This window comes from Electrona antarctica, assembly GCF_951216825.1.
Source record: "Electrona antarctica genome assembly, chromosome: 1".
Classification (NCBI taxonomy): domain Eukaryota; kingdom Metazoa; phylum Chordata; class Actinopteri; order Myctophiformes; family Myctophidae; genus Electrona; species Electrona antarctica.
The window spans coordinates 52214269-52235514 of NC_136806.1; the positions used below are offsets into that span (position 1 = coordinate 52214269).

The 21246-nt window shown below is 42.5% G+C and overlaps 1 protein-coding gene across 1 annotated transcript in view; it reads right to left on the bottom strand.

Moving 5' to 3' along the window:
- The window catches only part of LOC306925474 (LIM and calponin homology domains-containing protein 1-like), a 185967-nt gene that overhangs the window by 103522 nt on the left and 61199 nt on the right, over positions 1–21246 (bottom strand). The window contains exon 2 of the mRNA XM_079504308.1: positions 3608–3678. Within this exon, the coding sequence (XP_079360434.1) occupies positions 3608–3678 (71 nt within the window). The remainder of the gene's footprint in view (positions 1–3607; positions 3679–21246) is intronic.

Consider the following 21246-nt stretch of genomic DNA (forward strand, 5'->3'; position numbering starts at 1 on the left):
ACAGATTAACTTGTGTCTAATTATTTTTAACCACTTAAGCGCTATCCAATTTATTTTCAAAAATCTCAAAATGTGTCGCATTGCAATGCATTCTGAGCCTGCAGATCTATCTGTCTTTTATCCTTCGTAAAGTATTGCTTCAGGTGTTGACGACGGTAGATTACATCATGCAGTGAAACGAAATATGATTTCAAAAACAGATGTATTATCCTTTAAACGTGAGGACCATCTGTCTCTCCTTGTGTCTCCCCCCCCCCCCACACACACACAGAATACATTACAAGTTATGTAATGCATCAGTTCTGACATACCACACACACACACACACACACACACACACACACACACACACACACACACACACACACACACACACACACACACACACACACACACACACACACACACACACACACACACACACACACACACACACACACACACCTTCGCCGACAGGCCAACAACAGATGACGAGGAAGAGGAAGTCTGCGAATGTTTCCTCTGTGGAATTAATGAGTGTCCACACAAGGACAGGAAGTCATCCGCTCTTTCCTTCAATACTTGGATGCCCTCTTAGTATCTCTGTCCTAAATGTTATTTATTACCACATGAACCCTAGTGGTTAATCATCAGCTGGAAAAAGTAATCAATTGTTTTACTTAAGTAAAAGTACCAATACTGTAATTTAGAAGTACTTCGTTACAAGTTAAAGTACGGAATTGAAAATGTACTTGAGTAAAAGTACAAAAGTATCGGCATCAAAATGTACTTAAAGTATTCATATTGCAGAATGTCCCATTTCACAAGTTCAAAATGTGTACAAAATCTATTGAAAATAGCTGATCTACAAGCTCACAATGCGTCGCATTGCGACGCATTGTGAGCTTGTAGATCGGCTATTTTCAAATTGCCAAAATGTATAGCGTTGAAGTGGTTAATGTATGTTTTCTAATCAAAATTAAAATCTCCAAAGTAACTAGTAACTAAAGTTTTCAAATAATTGTAGTGAAGTAAAAGTACAAATTCTGGCTCTGAGATGTAGTGGAGTAGAAGTAAAAGTACTGGAAATTGGAAACAACTCTGGTACAGTACAAATACCTCAAAATTGTACTTAAGTACAGTACTTAAGTAAAAGTACTTAGTTACTTTCCACCAGTGGGAAGATGTCAGTGTGGGGATGCCCAGATCTGTAAAGGAGGAAAACGATATGCACATCCCAGTTATCCGAATACGGTGCAGCTGGACCCAAAAAGTGACCAAATGAAGAAAAAAGTGGAACGTCCGCACACGATATCATTCTGCTCCCCGTCCTTTTTTATTTCAACCTAAATACAACAACGTTTCGCCCCTACTAGGTTGGGGCCTTGCATGGTTTCCGCCGCCATCGGTGTATGAATGTGTGTGTGTGTGTGTGTGTGTGTGTGTGTGTGTGTGTGTGTGTGTGTGTGTGTGTGTGTGTGTGTGTGTGTGAATGGGTGAACGTAATGCACAATCTATGTAAAAGTGCTTTGTATAAAAGAGCTATATAAATGCACCATCTACCAAATTGAGAGCACTTGTTAGTGGCCTATATGCCCAAAGTTGGGCTATAGAACGTCGCAGTCCCGCCGCCCCTTATCATGGCCCAGGAAATGAATCCCAATGCATTTTTCCCATAGACATTTCAAAAAAGTATTTATTTAAAGACCTTTTAAGCGTCGTACGAAGCCAACTCGAGTCGTGACAAATCATGACAACACACACAATATTTTGGACCAAACAAATAATTACATAGAAGAAAAACAACAAAAAAAGTGTTGTAACCTGCCGTTTTTTTTCTACTTTCTAATTCTTTGTTTGGCCCGAAAAATTGTGTTTGTTGTCATGATTTGTCACGACAAGAGTTGGCTTTGTCCGCGGCGTAAACGTCTTTAAATAAATACTTTCTGAAATGTCTATGAGGAAAATGAACGGAGAATCATTTCCTGGGCCCTGGTAGGGGGCGGGACTGCGACGCTCTATAGCCGTAAGTAAGTATGTAAGTTGAACCCTAGTATCTCTATTCTGGGGATGTCATGATAGGCAAACATTCTACACAACATAGCCAAACATTGTGCAAAAATAGCAGATTTACAACATTATGACATGTTGTTTTGCGACACGTTGTGAGCTTGTAGATTGGCTCATTTTCTGCATGCAGAGAGAAAAAGGAGGGGGCCAAGTCAAACCCCGGTCAATGACGTATTATTGACAGTAGGGGTTTAAGTGGTTAAGAGGAGGGATGACTGTAGGTTCAAACGCAATGCCAACGACAGGCATGACACCGTGTCTGTCCTCCGCATCCTTAATGTACTGTACGTAACTGTAAATGACATGGAAACAGGGATCCCCAAGGGAGGTTTACTACCACGGGCATGAGATCATATACAGTACAATGTGTCACATCATGTTGAGTGTGGCTATTTTTTTATAAAGATCTGCAGTGTTTACAGTGATGTAAATAGGTTTTCAATGTAATGAGTCCCGGGATGCAAGGATAGATGAGTCCCAGGGACATTTTATGAGTCCCACTTCAACAACGTTAGGAGTCATATTTTGCCTTTTTTTTCTCTTTTTTTTTCTTCTTTCTTTTACAAATTGCAGCATTTCACATTTTATAAAACCACAAAGAAGGGAATTTAAGAAATATGGCGAAGCAGCGTTCTCCTTCCACGGGCCGACTGCCTGGAATAAACTTCCAATGCACCTTAAGACTGGCACCCTCCCTAGATATTTTTAAAACACAGCTTAAGACCCACTTTTTTACACTTGCATCCATTGATTTAAATTTTTTGTTGACTCACTGTTTTACCTATTTCATTGTCTTTTTTATGCATTTTTTTATCAAGCCTCTGTCCTATGCTTTCACTGATCTTGCTCTGATTGTGACCCTGATTGTGATGTTTTAGTTTTTTTTGTGATTTTTTGGCTTTATTTGTCTTGTAAAGCACTTTGCGCTGCACTCGTGTCATGAAAGGTGCTCTATAAATAAAGTTTATTATTATTATTATTATTATTATTATATAATGTGGTTATAGTCATGTAGAAAACAGAAGAAGAAATGCTTATTATAACTAAAGCTATAGCAAAATAAACTAGAATAAAAAACAGTACAGTAGTACAGTAGTACTAACTATGAACTGCGTTTTGGGATGCAAAATGCACCCTATTTTAATATCTGGTGTTTAATAAATAAAACAATATTACTGGAAATGTTCTTCTAATTAGGCATGTCTTTTTTTCCCCTTGCTGCCCAGTAGGTTATAATTATGAAACATTCCAACCCTATAGGCCTACTAAAATGCTACACGCAATAAATAAGAAATAATAAGAGTCAGATCAGAGTATAACCCATTTAGGCCTGACGTCGAAAAGTCCTAAAAAAATCACGTCAAAAAATAGCAGACCTACAAGCTCGTAGCGCGCCACTCGGTGGCGCGCTATGAGCTTGTAGATCTGCTATTTTTCAATAGCAAAAGTATAACATAATGCTTAGTTAAATCACCAAAAGGGGTCCCCGCCCAGAATGGGATAATAGTGAAGTGGGGAAATGCCACAAGCACAGTTGAGTGAGAAGTCAAAAACTTACTCGCACAGCAGAATCCCATTCTCCAATCCTCCCCTGAAGTCTCTGTCACCGAAGCATCTGCCTGTCACAGCCTGTGGAGGAAAGGAGAGAGAGAGAGGGAGATGTTGGTGTTGTTTTCAAGATATGATCAACAGCTTTGATGTAAGCCATACAGTATGCTGTGCCTTTGTGCATACATTTTGGCCATTTGAAAATAGCCGATCTACAAGCGCTGCGACGCATTGTGAGCTTGTAGATCTGCTATTTTCAATAGACTTTTTGAACGTGTGAAGTGGGACATTCTGCAATATTAGTACTTTTACTTTGAGTACTTTAAGTACATTTTGATGCCAATACTTTTGGACTTTTACTCAAGTTTTCAATTCCGTACTTTTACTTGTAACGGAGTAGTTCTAAATTGCAGTATTGGTACTTTTACTTAAGTAAAACAATTGAGTACTTCTTCCACCACTGTTGGTTACTTGTTCACATTGTGCCGTGTATGTTATTTAGACAGATCGACGCACGTTGTTTGGTTGCCCAGAAAAAGGTCACGTGTGTTATTTCGATAGCATGTTGTTTAGAATGATGCTAGGTTTGATGTATATCTGCTGTCCTAGTCCATACTTTGTAGCTATAGGGTTGTCCCGATCGGATCGGGTGATCGGAAATCGGGGCCGATCACGTCATTTTCAAATGATCGGAATCGGCTCGGGAGCCAAAAAACGTGATCGGGACATCCCTATAGTATCAATATTATATCCATATCATGATATTAGACTGGATATTGTCTTTGATGTTGGATATTATCACTGTTGTGATGTGGCATAAACGTGTTCTATAAAATATAAATATCGGATGGGGAAAAAAATCGATATCGCCAGATGCTCAAAATCAAATGATCGGAATGGGATCGGGAGCAAAAAGAACATGATCGGGACATCCCTATTCGTAGCTACACTGTAGTTTGTTGACTAGGGTTCATGCCACTTACAATACTCTGATCTAGTACGTTGTAAGTCACTCTGGATAAGAGCCACAGTGAATGTCAAAACAAGCAAATTACAAAGCTTGCACAAATATGTATGCAACATGCTTTGTAGTATACTTTCATTTTTATCAGCTTCAGACACTACTGATCACTACTGCTCTCTTGATTTCTTGCTATGTCAACCCTGATTAACCCATTAAGAACTGAGGCCAATTCTGCCTTCTAAATCAGAATAGTCCTAAAACATGTCCGTAGTTCAAAATTATAGAGGCGATGCACGTGATATCATTATCATACCCGGAAGTTATGTGGGAACGCCTACTGAGTGGCAAAAACTACTTCCTGGCCTTGACAGCCCCATACATCCAAAGTTCCAAACAGAAAATCTGATTGCATTAAACAACGTTAAAATGTTAAACTCACTTTGCCACTCTCTTTATGCATGCGCATACCCTCTATTCAAGATTTGCAACACTTTCAATATTTTTCAAAAAATGTTCAAAACTAGCAGATGTTAGCTTGTACACGTATCTTCTATTTTTGAACAGAATAATGCTAAAAATCTAAAACAACACTGCTTTCCCGGTTTTAATGCGTTACATGGTGATACATTTTACTTGGAACATCTAATAGCGTAATAGAAAGGTACTAAAAGCAAGGGGGGGGGAATAGATGAAGCATTATTACATGCAAGCCAGCAGATTAACATGGTACATGGCTTCATATCCTTGCCAAAACCACAAAGACCCGGTTCATCCGTCCCATCCGGCCAAAATAATAACTACAATACGACGTCAAATGGTGGCGGTCCATCGACGAACCCAGAATCGAAGAAGCACAAATCAAGAGAATGATGCACACAAACACCCCCCTCGTTCCCGACCGTCCGTCCTTCAGTGTTTTCCTTTCCAAGACACCCAAGAAATAGGAGGGGGGAGAGAGAGAGAGAGAGAGAGAGAGAGAGAGAGAGAGATGTGTGTGTGTATCAAGTCTCACACTCTAGTCACAAAGGCTAAAGCTTGAGATAAGCTGCCATCATCCCTCCCATGCAGCATTGCCATACTAACTGGTTGTGACAGAGGATTAATGGGTGGTTAGTAGTCACTCTGCCTCTTTGAGGGGGGAGAGGCAATGTGTTTGCATGTATTTTGCATGCCAGGCCGTGTGCGTGTGTGTGTGTGTGTGTGTGTGTGTGTGTGTGTGTGTGTGTTCCTGAACAAACAGTGCATCGCATGGCAGTGAGATTTGTTCTAATTTCTCCCCTTGTGACATGGCTAAAGACTTTAACACAATAAACCTGTCTGAATAACGATCGTAAAAAAAAAAGATGTCTCTAAGGTTCTGTGACAGATGGCATCTAGAAGCGTGTGACACTTATTTTTTGTTGAAATGTTGCATTGTGGAGAATTTTCATGTTGTATAATGTTGGTCTTGTGTTTATATCGTTTAATGTTGGATGATATTGAAAGACTCCCTTGAAAATGAGTTGCTGCAAGTTTGCAACTCAATTTCAAAATAAAATAAAAATATCGTTTCCATGATGTTAAAACACATTTTGTGGCCAAAACGTCTGTGGACGTCCTGGGTATTACCGCACGTGCATAGCCCAAGACGTCTGTGGACGTCTTTGAAAAAAAAATACAAAAAATATATATATATATATATTTTTTTTTAATTTAATTTAATTTTTTTATTAAAAAAAAATCAGAAAAATCAAAACACTTTTTTTTTAAACACGTGGTGCCAAAGTTTGTGTTTTCGCCATTGAGAATGCATTTGGCGTTTAAATTAAATAACTCAGAAACTATAAAACATTTCAAAGTAAAAAGTTCCAGCATGTGAATGGATTTTCTAGGTGAAAGTGATTTTGGGCAGTTTAGCGTGGGCTCTCAATGTGTTAAATATGTTTCTGATTCTAAATGAAACTCTCAGTCTCTCTCAGGTCTTTTAACCCATTCAGGGCGGGAACCCCTTTTGGTGTTTTAAAGCATTGTTATACTTTAGCTATTGAAAAATAGCAGATCTACAAGCTCATAGCTATGAGCTTGTAGGTCTGCTATTTTTGAAAAACCGTGAAAATATGGCACAAATCTTTGAATATATTCTTTCAGAGCGAACGTTTTTAACTCAAATCTTTGCTTCTAGGCGGGTCACTGGAACAACATATTTTCAGATGGGGGTCCGCGGCCAAATACAGATAATTTCATTGACATGAAAAATATTGAGCACCACTGATATAGAAACATGAGGTATTTCAGAAAACTGTCAGGATTTAGAAGACATTTTTTTTTAAATGTCGACGTCAGGTCTGCCCCATACAATGAACAGTGAAAACAGCCAAGCAAGCTTGTACATCTGCTATTGTTTTTGTTTTTTTCAAGGGGTTTAAATTAGTTAAGTCAGGATCTATGACCTGTCCTACGCTGAAGGACAACAGGAGCCTTCCATTAGGAAATCAGAACAGTTAATAACATGGAACTCAATATGCACACACATATCTTCCAAACACAAACAAAGTACCAATTAAACATTGCTATTCCTCGCTCTCTGCTTCCCTATAGAAGAACACACCGAATAAAATTAGTTTTTCCTCCTTTTAGAAAATCCCTCCTTTTTTGCTAACCCAATTTCATTTTTTTGTAAAAACACAGCTCAAATACTTTGTCTGTTTTAGGTGGGGGGAGAAAAGGGAGCCTGGCCTCATACACTGCACTGCTGATCATAGGAAAGCCAAAACAATTACAAGATTAAGTTTCCAGACTGATTCACTTACATTTATTTGTACAGCTGTGAAAGAAAAGTGTGTGTGTGTGTGTGTGTGTGTGGGGGGGGGGGGGGTCAGAGTGGTCAGAGTGTCTGGCTCCGGGCTGCAGTCGTGTGTTGCTCTCAGCTCCTCTTGGCACAAGTGGAATGATTTGGACCCGGTACAAAAGAAACCAACTGCTGTGTGTCAACGGCAGCTGACAGTGTAGGCATGATCTGCACTGCTGTGAGAGAGAGGGATTCAGAGCTCCAGTTTAACCCATTTTGGGCAGGAAAACCCCTTTTGGTGTTTTATAGCATTATGTTATGCTTTAGCTGTTGAAAAATATCAGACCTATACAAGCTCGTAGCGCGGCACCGAGTGCCGCGCTACGAGCTTGTATAGGTCTGCTATTTTTGAAAAAATCGTGAACATGTGGCGCAAATCTTTGAATATTATATTCTTCCAGAGCAAACGTTTTTAACTAAAATCTTTGCTTCTGGAGGGGTCCCTGGCCTGGAACAACATATTTTCAGATGGGGGGGGGGGGGGTCAGCGGGCCAAATACATATATTTTTGGGGGTCCTTGACATGAAAATGTTTGAGAACGACTGACATAGAAAACTGTCAGGTTTTAGAAGGCATTTGTAAAATCGAGCTCAGGTCTAAATGGATTAAACTACTAGCTGCTAATGGAGAGGAGGAGGGAGACTTCACTGTTCCCAGTATGGAAGCTGTACTGTTGTATGTACTGTACGTCGGGGCCAATAGTCTCTCTGCCACAGTTCACCACACAGTGGCAGGAGCTTGTGAATTGGACATTGTTCTCATGCCGTGGCCGACACACAAAAGTGAGGTGACACAGCAGTCTGTTGTTGTGTGCGATCGAGGCCTGACTGTCACAGAGACAAAATAACAAGTGACCCGTGGTGAGCCATCATCACCCTATACAGTACATGTCATGATACAGTACAAGGACTTATCACATATAGTACAGTACAGCACCCAGCCTGTATTTGCCATGGGTAAGGAGGAGGTGCCAGGAGGGTGATTGCATTGTGATGCATTGATTGGCCAGGTGCCATATCAGCCCTATATAAAGGACAAATACAGTCAGCAGCTGTTTGGGTTTGTGGTATTTCCTCTCGTGGTAATTTTTTTTGGACAATGTTTTGAGCTTGCATTTGTGTTGTTTTCCCTGTCTCCTTGTTAACCAAACCTGAGATTTGTTGTTCCAGTGTCATTGCCTTGATTTGTTTGTACTTAACCCATTTTGGGCGGGAACCCCCTTTGGTGTTTTAAGCGTTATGTTATGCTTTAGCTATTGAAAAATAGCAGATCTACAAGCTCATAGCGCGGAACTTGTAGGTCTGCCATTTTTGAAAAATCGTGAAATCATCATCAAATCAAATCTTTGCTTCTGAGGGGTTCCTGGAACAACATATTTTCAGATGGGGGTTGGCGGCCAATTACATATCAATTTTGGGGTCCTTGACATGGAGCACCACTGATACAGAAACATGAGGTATTTCAGAAAACTGTCAGAATTTAGAAGACATTTTTAAAATGTTGACGTCAGGCCAAAATGGGTTAAACCCTGTTTGTCATTCAGTTCTTGGCCTACTTTACAGGTACAACTGGAGGTCTCTGAAGCTTCACTCTCTATGTGTTCGACATTAGTGTTTGAAGGTACGCTGGAGCTGAAAGACTTTAGGCTTACTTTTGAAATGAATAGTGGTTTATTTTTATTTTTTTTGCCCTTTTGCAATTTTCTTGGCATTTTCACTTTTGTTCCGTTTGTTGTGCTTCAATACATTTAGATTTTCTTCCTCTGCACCTGAGCTTCCACCCCTTTTTTGTATTTAAGGGTTCTCGACCCTGACACTATAGAGGAAATACAGTAGCTGAACAATCAGTGTGCTCTGAAGTGCCACAATGCACTGAATCTGTCTATTGTTAAGGGCCTTGCAAACGTGAAGCGAGGAACGCAGGCGTTGTTGCCTGGATCAACACAGGTCTCCTCCAGGTCTGTTGAAGAGGGGCGCGACAACGCAAGCGTAAAAAAAAAAGCGAAACAGAATCCAGGTCTGGTGAGTTGCGGCCGTGTGCACGTAACGAGCACACGCGCAACAAATTCACGGGACAGCGCTCACGTAAATACGCTTGCGTTGTCACACCGCGACTTCTCCGAGCAGAAACGCAGGTCTCATTGAAAATGAACTATAGGCGCGTTTTATCGCTCCCCGTTTGCAAGGCCCTTTAGACGGCCTCATTCACACGTATCAAACACCAATCAAGCAAATGTTTGGTCGTTTTTTAGTTTTTCTAGGCCACCACAATGCTTTTCCAATGGGCGTCACATGGTTTGACCAAACATTTGTGTTTGGTCAAACACAAATGCTTGATTGGTGTTTGAATGAGGCCTGAGAGGAGACTAAATGAATATCAAATAGTCTAGGCGGGCAATCAAGCTTCGCTGAGAGGAGACTCTATCTGTATATAAATGAATATCACATTCACATAGTCCAGGGCAATCAAGCTTCACCGAGGAGACTCTCAGTGAGGCTAGATTGCCCTTAGACTATGTGATATATTCATTTATATCCACACACAAAACGGAGCTGAGTGGATGACCTGACCTTGATGTAGCTGCCTTTGTGTGAAGCTGAACGATGATGGATGGACTTGATTGAAAGAGATACTTTTTTCCTCTCCATTGCACAACTGTCTGTTCCACTGTCTGTTTGCTTTGGTTTGATTCAGGGTATACGCTAAAAACATGCTGGTGCAACGTGCCTCGACATATTTGGCTCGGTCGCTATTTTACACTATTTACACTGCTGACAAGCAACCAAGACACAAACACGCTGAATGGAAAAAGATATTATTTATTACATAATGCTGTGATATTTTCACGTTGCCTCCAAATCGGTGGTTCTCAAAGTGGGGTCCGGGGACCCCCTGGGGTCCTTGAGGGGGTTCCAGGGGGTCCCCAGCTAAATGTGTTAATACAGCATCAATCATTTTATTCATGTTGGCTACCGGTATAAAAAAAAATCACACCTGTGTGAAGTGAGGGGCGCTAATATATTAAAGTCTAACTCATGTTGCTATGATTAGGTGATGTAATGGTGAATGGTGGTAAAACAAACAGTGACAAAACAAACATTACATTATCTTTATTGTTAATGGCATTTAATGTTAGGGACAAGATGACGTACATTTTCCCTTCATTGTCAATGGCGTTTTTAAAACAAACATTGAACTAAAAACAAACATTAACTTCTCTTCATTGTCAATGGCGTTTTTAAAACAAACATTGAACTAAAAACAAACATTAACTTCTCTTCATTGTCAATGGCGTTTTTAAAACAAACATTGAACTAAAAACAAACATTAAACATGTATATAGGAGGGGCTGGCGCACAGGACAGGGCCTCTGCCCAGGCTCTGGACAGGGCCCAAATTAGACAATTGATCACACCTCATCACACCTAGATCTCCATATATGGATGGAGCTGGCCTGTTGTGACATCACAATGATGTTCTGACATCTGCATAAACTCCATATTTGGGCATGCCTGACAAAGAACTATAGGCTGTATGGGCATAAAAGGGACACAGACGTAACTAGACAAAGTGCCCCTCGGGGCACAGGTCTCCACCAGGATAGGATTGTTTGTGACGTAATAGTATATTGATAATGCTTAGTAATGTTATGAAAATGAATGCATTTTGTGTTTTCAATAAATGGCTGGCATAGTACGAAACGGGCCACTCCTGAAAACATTGGAAGGCCAATCAGGATGGAATATGAGAAATCAATCAGACCCGTCTTGATCACATGATTATAGAGATCATGTGTAGTGATTTGCGTGAATGTACAAGATGTGAAAAATGCAGACACACACACACACACACACACACACACACACACACACACACACACACACACACACACACACACACACACACACACACACACACACACACACACACACACACACACACACACACACACACACACACACACACGGACGGACGGAGTGCAAAACATACTCTCTCCCCATGCCTTCGGCCTGGTGGAGACAATAACAATAACTGGGTGGGGAATGCATTTCCAACTTGCATCGTTCCAAGTAGGCCAGTGCCCAACGTGCACCTCTCTTAGTCTGACTAAATACCTCACAAAAGTGAGCAACAACCACAACCACAACACTAGACGGAGCAACGACAACAAGGATCTTGTAACACCCTCCTATAGAACAACACACATGGACATGGGTCAATTCTCTCTCTACTGCATTGCCACCAACGTATGGAATGCCCTGACACCATCCCTTTGAAAATGTGGTTCACTGGCTTCCTTCAAAACATGCCTGAAAGTCCACCTTTCAGGAGGCCAAAGGGGGAGGTAAATCTCATATCTCTCCCATAGAAAAGCAATAGCATTCACTGCCTTCACCTGCCCTTTTTTTAAATTATTTTATTGCCATCTACGTTTATAAACGTACCCCCCCCCCTGGGACCTGTTCTTGCCAACTAGACATATGTTTAACACATATGTTTAATCCATATATGAACGTGCGGTCGGTCTGTTTACCTTTTAGCATTGCTCCGGCTAGTATAGCAAGCCCTCCTCCTTCACAAACAGCAATGTTTTTTTTTAATCCAACTCCGTTGAGCCTCCATTATAACCCGATTTTCAAAGCGCCGTATCTCAAAAGGTTCGAGAGTTGTCCATGGTGCGCTGGCACGCACCTGACGATCGTAAATCATTTGTGATTTTGTGTCGCATCGCATCGAAAATGTAGCTGGTTGTTCTGCTAGCTAAAGGCTGGGGGCTGTGTTGTGATGAGTCGTTCCACTTCCGGAAGCCCCCACCTTCCTGTTTAACCCGGAAGGACAACAAGCTCCGTAACATCGGAGTCTATGAGCGGCAGTGAAGCGGTCAAACTCTTTGAACACTAGATGGCAGCAAAGGATTTAACCAACTGATGATGATTTGTCACGACTCTCGTACGACGCTTAAAAGGTCTTTAAATAAATACTTTTTGAAATGTCTATGGGGAAAATGCATTGGGAATTATTTCCTGGGCCTGGCGTCGTCATGAAAGGGGGAGGGACTGCGACACTCTATAGTGATTTGTATTTGTGGATGATATGGTATGTTGGTGTTATTTTTCATGCTATGTTGATGAACCTCAATGGAAACAAGTCTGGGTTATCCTTTAGACCAAGTGTATATGACTGTACCTCCTGCTGTTTGCATTTCCATCTAATAAAGTATTCAATCAATCAATAAATAACGCTATTGAACATCTACTACAGTATAGAGTACATCGCATTAGATGTCTAAAAGAACCATGCCGTTAGTGGGAGCAGATTATTTATCCCATTTAGACCTGAGGACGATTCTACAAATGTCTTCTAAATCGTGACTCAATCATGTCTCAAACATTTTCATGTCAAGGACCCCCAAAAATATATGTAATTGGCCGCCGACCCCCATCTGAAAATATGTTGTTCCAGGCCCAGGACCCCCCCAGAAGCAAGGATTTGAGTTAAAAACGTAGCGCTCGGCCCAGGCGGTGGTCTGGGCACCCGACTGGTAATCCAGTCGCAGTGTGCCGCGGGATCGACTCCCGAGCCCGACACGGCCTTTACTGCATGTCTTCCCCCATCTCTCTCCCGTTTCCTGTCAGCCTACTGTCTGTCCCTTCAAAAACCAATAAAAGGCGTAAGCCGCAAAAAAAATATCTTTAAAAAAAAAAAAAAACGTAGCGCTCTGAAAGAATATATATATTCAAAGATTTGGGCCACATTTTCACGATTTTTCAAAAAATAGCAGATCTACAAGCTCATAGCACGGCACTCGGTGCCGCGCTATGAGCTTGTAGATCTGCTATTTTTCAATAGCTAAAGTATAGCATAATGCTTTAAAACACCAAAAGGTTGCTTCCCGTTCAGAATGGGTTATAGCACACTGTAGGGCACAGGGCGCTGGGAATAGCAGGTGCAGCGAGGCAGCGCCCGTCAGAATGCAGCAGCACCCCCCCGTCCCAGACGAACATTATTTTTCATTCATGACAAAACCGCCCCTTTGGTTATTTTCCATTCTGTGGTTATACTACTTTTTAAAGAGACAAATTAAATTGAGGAAAAGCCTTAGGTAGATGGTTCCTAATTGTCTGTAATAGCCCAGCCATTACCGTTTCCTCATAATATGATCTGCTGCTTAATGTGCTGTGCTATATACAGTATACTATCCCTATTAAGCCATTCTGGGCGGGAACGCCTTTTGGTGTTTTTAAGCGTTATGTTATACTTTAGCTGTTGGAAAAATAGCAGATCTACAAGCTCGTAGCGTGGCACTCGTATCGTGAAAAAGATTTAACTCAAATCTTTGCTTCTGGAAGGTCCCTGGAACAACATATTTTCAGATGGGTGGTCAGCGGCCCATTACAGATAATTCTGGGGGTTCTTGACATGAAAAAGGTTGAGCACCACTGACATAGCACCACATAGCACCACTGACACTCGGTAGCGCGCCACCGAGTGGCGCGCTACGAGCTTGTAGGTCTGCTATTTTTGAATTGACGTCGTTTTTTGAAAAAACGACTGACATAGAAACATAGCTTTTTCAGAAAACTGTCATTTTCAAACAGACATTTTTAGAATCTGATCTCAGGTCTAAATGGGTTAAGGGCCGTGCACATTAATATAGTAGCCTATTATATCCCTCAAGGGATTTTCAGGCCACAAACATGCATTACGTCTCTCTGTTCTGTCTGGACTGTAACAAAATGGAAATAGAAAACAATGTTTTTCTCATTACAGCGTCTTACTGTTTGGCAGAGAGACTGCAGCTGCTGCTGCTGCTAAGGATATTCCACGCACGCACGCACGCACGCACGCACGCACGCACGCACGCACGCACGCACGCACGCACGCACGCACGCACGCACGCACGCACGCACGCACACCATCTGTTGCTTCCATGAGAGCCACTCCAGACACAAAGACCACATGAAACTCCTGCTGTTAAAAACCAGGAGGAACATTCTTATGATGGATGTGAGTCATTGTTGACAGACAGCCGTCTATTTCAGGTGGTAATTGAATTCACATTTTGCGGCACTTTTCAACAGAAACCCCATTATGACCCGAGGCCGATGACTACTAATAATCTCTGTCAGGTGGAAACCTCGTATGTCCAGAATTGTTGCCTTTTAGGATTTCAAAGTCAAAAACAGCAAAAGCAGCATAATCGGCAAGCTTAACTCGTTCTGGGCAGGTGGAACCCCTTTTGGTGTTTCAAGCATTAATGTTATGCTTTTAGCTATTGAAAAATAGCAAATCTACAAGCTCGAGCTTGTAGATCTGCTATTTTTTGAAAAATCGTGAAAATGTGGCGCAAATCTTTGAATATATATTCTTTCAGAGTGAACGTGTTTAACTCAAATCTTTGCTTCTGGCGGGGGTCCCTGGAACAACATGTTTTCAGATGGGGGGTCCCTGGAACAACATGTGTTCAGATGGGGGGTCCCTGGAACAACATGTTTTCAGATGGGGGGTCCCTGGAACAACATGTTTTCAGATGGGGGGTCCCTGGAACAACATGTTTTCAGATGGGGGGTCCCTGGAACAACATGTTTTCAGATGGGGGTCCCTGGAACAACATGTTTTCAGATGGGGGGTCCGCGGCCAAATACAGATAATTCTGAGGGTCCTTTGACATGTTTCTCCACTCATTTATTCATGTCTTTCTGTTAATTTGTCACCCCTTCTTTTTTGTTTGTGCTGAAAGGTCTCAAATGGTGCAAGACCGGACTAAAGTGGCATAAACCTTAGATCGGTAAATAAATGGTCAAACAGAGTGCAGAGAAAACAATTTACTGTAGCGCTATACGAATCAACTAGGTAACTAGGTAAACATCAAACTTAGCATGATCTCTCTAACCACCAGACAAATATTTGTATGCCAATTATATAAAAAATGCTATACCCTTAAGGTGGCCTTACACTAGCCGATTTTTTTCAATCTGAAATCTGATAGCACCACACACTACAGGATAATCGGAGCGGGGCAGAGCAAATATCAAACATTCTTGATGTTGACCAGGGCCGATCCCGATCGCGCTTTGAGCGGTCGGGCACCCCCCGAGCGTCAAAAATGCCCGATTATCGGCTAGTGTAAGACCACCTTTATAGGAAGTGACCAACATTCAATTCATGTTCATAGCTAGCAACTATCAAAATATGCAACAGAAGGTGATTTAAGGAAACGAGGAGAGGGTGAGGTAGACTCTGAATAATCAGTGGGAAATGGGGAAGGAGTGAGCAGGCCTCACGGCGGGGTGGGAGGGTCATTCCACAGCGTGGGGGAGTCAAGAGGGAGAAGAGTCTAGTACACTTGGAGCGTCATAAACAAGGCAGAGACAGGTGCTCTGTGTTTTGCCGATCTAAGTGTGCAGGAAGGGGTGGATCATGTCCTTAGGTAAGCGGGTGCCATGCCCTTTTATTGCCTTGTAGGTATTCTAAACAGTTTTTAGAATTTGCAATAGAGCGCCGAAGTCCTGACGTCACTCATCCCCTCGAATTCCCCTGGTTCACAGAAGTATAATTTCTCCATGGAGAATAACATGGGGTCATCTTAAAATCGTTTCATATAAGCGTTGTGGTCCAAAAATAAACAAGCTGTCTCTGCGTTATTGTCAGGGAGGTGTCTTTGTATCGTTTACAACAATCAGTCACTCATATCTGATCTGAATCTAACTATTTCAGTAGCAGTAACAATAGTGTTTTCTCTCAGTCAGTTGATTCTTCATATCCATATGAGTGAAACGGGATGACATGTTTATTTTTCAAACACAGTTCTTATATGAGGCGATCTAAAAGTCCCCCTATATGGGGATTACAATGTAAATAAAAAGTACACAAACCCGTGGATTTGCGCCCTCTACCGCGGGCTCGGGAGTCGAACCCGCGGCACGCCGTCCGTCTGGCTTAGCAGCCTATAGGTGCCCAGGCGGTTGAGCCTATAGGTGCCCAAGCTCGTAGCGTGCCACCGAGTGGCGCGCTACGAGCTTGTAGGTCTGCTATTTTTGAAAAATCGAAGAACGACTGACATAGAAATAGCTTTTTCAGAAAACTGTCAGGATGTAGAAGACATTTTTAGAATCTTATCTCAGGTCAAAATGGGTTAAAAGGCTTCTAATCTGTTCTCAGGCCTGTTGTCCATCAACACCCGGCCCTCGTAATGTGGCTAATTCAGACAGGTTAGCTGGTTCCCTATCTGGATAAACGTGGCCTCTCTGAGATACACAGCAGGAAGCCCAGCCTCAGATAGGCAGCAAAAGAAGTTTGCGCTATCCTTCAAATTGAAACTGCATTTCGCTTGCATTCAGTGGTGTCATGCAGTGTTGTTTTTGGCAGCACATTTCTATCTTAGTTTTAGTCATAGTCTCTTGAATAGTTTTCATTTCAGTTTTAGTCATATTTTAGTCACCTGGAATGTCTTAGTGTTAGTCTAGTTTTAGTCGACTAAATATCGTAGGATTTTAGCCGACTAAATCTACAGTTGATTTAGTCGACTGAAATGTATTTTGGCGGGCCTTGATGCCGTCGTAATGACTTGCTGAAAATAGACGATCTACAAGCTCACAACGCGTCGCAGCGTGAGCTTGTAGGTCGGCTATTTTCAGCATTCAAACCAATTCACGCACACATTCACACAGCGATGGCGGAGGAAACCATGCAAGACCCCCAGCCTGCTCATCGGGGGAGCAACTAAGTCACTAAGTCTGACTCTTGGTCAAGCACAGTATATAGACCCCGGGAATCTTCCAGTTCCCCAAGAGGTCGGTCGCTCTCAATTCTCCTGATCCACTACCGCCCCACTGTGATGGGCGTGGGAGAGTAACCTGCACTATTATCTCTACAAACTAAAACAAACACCTCAGTGGAAAAAAAAAACAGGTCCCGCAAATGTTGCTGGAAACTTCTGGACGCAATGCCTCTGTTTTAAAACCCACGGCAGGGTTCAGATGGTTCAGTTGAGGGGACTCAATTAGACCAGGGAATGTGTCGCCTTTGTTGTTTTCAGTGGAATGCAGCTCGCATTGTTTCCCAAACAATCAAACGAGAGATGCCGGTTGTTTTTTTAGCGCCCGTACACTTCCCTCCCCAATGGACCCCCCCCGGGTTATGTCCAGACACACAGGCCATTCTCATGGATTCACATGGCAAAAAAAAAAACGTCACGTTTCTGTGACTTTGTTGTCCGCGAAGAACGGAAGCCTCCATTGGAATCCCAAACAGCATGAATGAACTCTTGAGTAAGCAGAAATACAATTTAGCTTTTGCCAAAATCCTACTCCCATGGGGGGAAAAGTGTGTGACTGTCCGACAGCGTCCGTGTTTGGACTTTGATTAACTTTAAACAAAAATAGAGCAGTGACATTCAAGCTTCAGATGTGTGACCTCTGACCTCTGAAGAAGAGATGCCACTCTAATCATGTTTTGAGAGAGACAGTTTTGTGAGACCAAAACCAAGTCCCCGAACTGCCACGCCATGAGTCAAAGAGAAACTCCCAAACAGATATAAAACTAGAATAAGTGCCCTTCTGGGCACAGGTCTCCACCAGGAGGATAGGATTGTGTGTGATGTTTGGCAAAATGTTTAGGAGTAATATAAACATGTTTGTGTGTGTGTGTGTGTGTGTGTGTGTGTGTGTGTGTGTGTGTGTGTGTGTGTGTGTGTGTGTGTGTGTGTGTGACGCGACTTGGCCTGTTGTAGCGCCACCATGAGGCTGATTTGAAAACTGTCAAGTGGCATTTCTTCCTCAGCCTAGTAGTGGGAATAGGCATGCACAGTTACACCACAATCGGACGCTGCGTTGCGGAGTTGTGGCAATTTGTACAAAACGGGCTACTCCTGAAAACTGTAGAAGCCAATCGTAGGCAATCAGGATGGATAATTATGAGAAATCAAACAAATCACATGATCACATGACTATGGAGAGCATGTGTACCGATTTGCGTGAAATTTGGATAAAATCTGAAGGAGTAATATTAGAAAATGTGTTTTACATATGTCGGCCTCCTGGTGACGCTATAAAGAGCCGACGTGAAAAATTCCAGGCAAAGGTTTTTCCTTGGCCTCTAGGGAGTGTGCATACATGGTTTTACACAGATCGGTGCAGTTATAGGTAAAACACAAATCGGCCAGTTATAGCGCCACCATGAGGCTGAGTTGAAAATATTCAAGTGGCATTTCTTCCTCGACCTAGTGGGAATGTGCGTGCAAAATTTCACGGAAATCACACCATGTGTTCATGATTTGCAGCATTTTGTTTGAAACGGAGCACTCCTGCGAACTTTGGAAGCCAATCTTAGCCAATCAGGATGGAGTCTGAAAAATCTGAAAGACCCGTTTCGTTGAATGGCTCTAGAGAGACTGTGTACCAATTTGCGTAATGTTTGGACAAAATCTGTAGGTGTACTGTCAAAACATTTGTTTTGCACAAAGCGGCCTCCTGGTGGTGCTATAACAGGCCAATGTGAAAACTTTGGGGCAGAGGTTCAGCTCTGGCATTCAGGGAGTGTGTGTGCAGAGTATGGTTGCGATCAAGCCAACGGTGCCAGAGATTAGCTGTTCACAGACGGACACATGGACGGACGGACGGACACACGGACGGACGGACACACGGACAGACGGACGGAGTGCAAAACATACTCTCTCCCCATGCCTTCGGCCTGGTGGAGACAAAAAGATAACTCCAATTATAGTTGAACTTGGGTTTTGTGGTTGTTTCACCTGTTGCTCAAGTACAGTATAGGTACTTCAAAGTGATATTTTATCCCCCACACCATCCTCATTTAATTTCAAACAGTGTCCACAAAAAAAGGCTTAAAAAGGATCGACTCCATCATGACTTCCAAAAGTTTGACAAAGACTGGTTTAACCACATGAACCCTAGCATCCCTAGTCTGGGCATATCATAATAGGCGAATATTCTGTGGGCATAGCAGAGCTACAAGCTCACAGCGCATTATTCTGATGCATTGTGAGCATGTAGATCAAACCAAAAAAGCTCCCGTGTCATTTTAGATTTTAGCGGTGGCTATTCAAAAGCTTCTTGCCACGCTGCGAGCTTGTACGCTATTTTTGAAAAACCATGAAAGTGTTTGAAAATTGTCGAATAATTTTGAATTAGAAAACCGTTTGAGAACTACCAATTTAGAAGGCCTTTGTAGAATCAGCCTGAGGTCTTATCCCATTCTGGACGGGAACCCCTTTTGGTGTTTCAAGCATTATGTTATGCTTCAGCTATTGAAAAATAGCAGATCTACAAGCTTGCAGATCTATCTGCTATTTTTGAAAAAAATCTTTGAATATATATATATATATATTCTTTCAGAGCGAACGTTTTTTAACTAAAATCTTTGCTTCTGGGAGCTCAATGGAACAACACATTTTCAAATGGGGGTCGGTGGACAATTACATTTCCGGGGGTCCTTGACATGAAATATTGAGCACCACTGATATAGAAACATGAGGTATATCAGAAGAAAACTGTCAGGATTTAAGAAGACATGTTTTAAATTTCGACGACGTCAGGCCAAAATAGGTCAAAGGTTAACACACTCACCTACGGAACAACGTGTAGAGCAGCACCCTTGTTGGCATGTAGGGTCAAATCCCCCCCCAGGCCAGAGCCTTGCATCCGTTGTCTCCCCTACACGGAGCGGACTGCAGCACCCTCATTGGCCTGTAGGGTCAAACCCCCCCCCAGGTCAGAGCCTCGCATCCGTCGTCTCCCCTACACGGAGCGGACTGCAGCACCCTTGTTGGCATGTAGGGTCAAATCCCCCCCCAGGCCAGAGCCTCGCATCCGTTGTCTCCCCTACACGGAGCGGACTGCAGCACCCTCATTGGCCTGTAGGGTCAAACCCCCCCCCCCCAGGTCAGAGCCTCGCATCCGTCGTCTCCCCTACACGGAGCGGACTGCAGCACCCTCATTGGCCTGTAGGGTCAAATCCCCCCCCCCCAGGCCAGAGCCTCGCATCTGTTGTCTCCCCTACACGGAGCGGACTGCCCCCGTCTTCCAACAAACTCAATAAGAAACCCGTCCTGCGACATCTATCTAGACAGAACAGCCAAATCAAAGTGCCTTTGTTTTCCCGACAGAAATCCTCATGGAGGCCGGCGGTGTGTCAGTGTAGTATAACTATAAGCACTGTCTTCTATGAACGGGGCTGAATGCCAGCCTCCCGTCCTCCTGACTCATGAGGCCTCCTGTATGTATAATGAAAACATCTCATCATGATGATCATTTCTGGGGCATTCCCTCGCCGCAGCACAGTAGCTATATACAGTACAGTACCTGTCCCACATTAACGAGCGGTAATGTGAGGTTTGAAGACAGGCAGGTTTCCGTGACTGTAGGGGGAGTGTAAAAACAAAAAAAGTACTACTTAACTTGCTTTATTACCCCTGAGGCTCAACGGGCCCGTTAAAGAAATTACAGCTGTTAAACTCAGCAGCTCATAAACAAACACGTGTGTGAGACATGTCATGTGGATTATGTTTTTTTGTTTTTGTTGCATTGCATAATCTCACACACCACAGAATCGCACCCAACTGAAGCCTAAATCACACGTCACAGAAGCCCACCCAAGTATATCGAAATGAAAACAGCAACATTGACTATGTATCGTATCGTTTTGGAATGCAAATAATCGGTATCGAACCGTCTTGCTATGCAAATAATCGATTGTATCAATACTACATTTTTGTTTGTGGTATTTAGCAATTTAAAAAAAAAGAAAAAAAAGAGGGGTTTAATTACTTAGTTTAAAATAATATCGATGTATTTTAAATAGTTATTGTATCGATTTCAAATCATTAAATCGTATCGT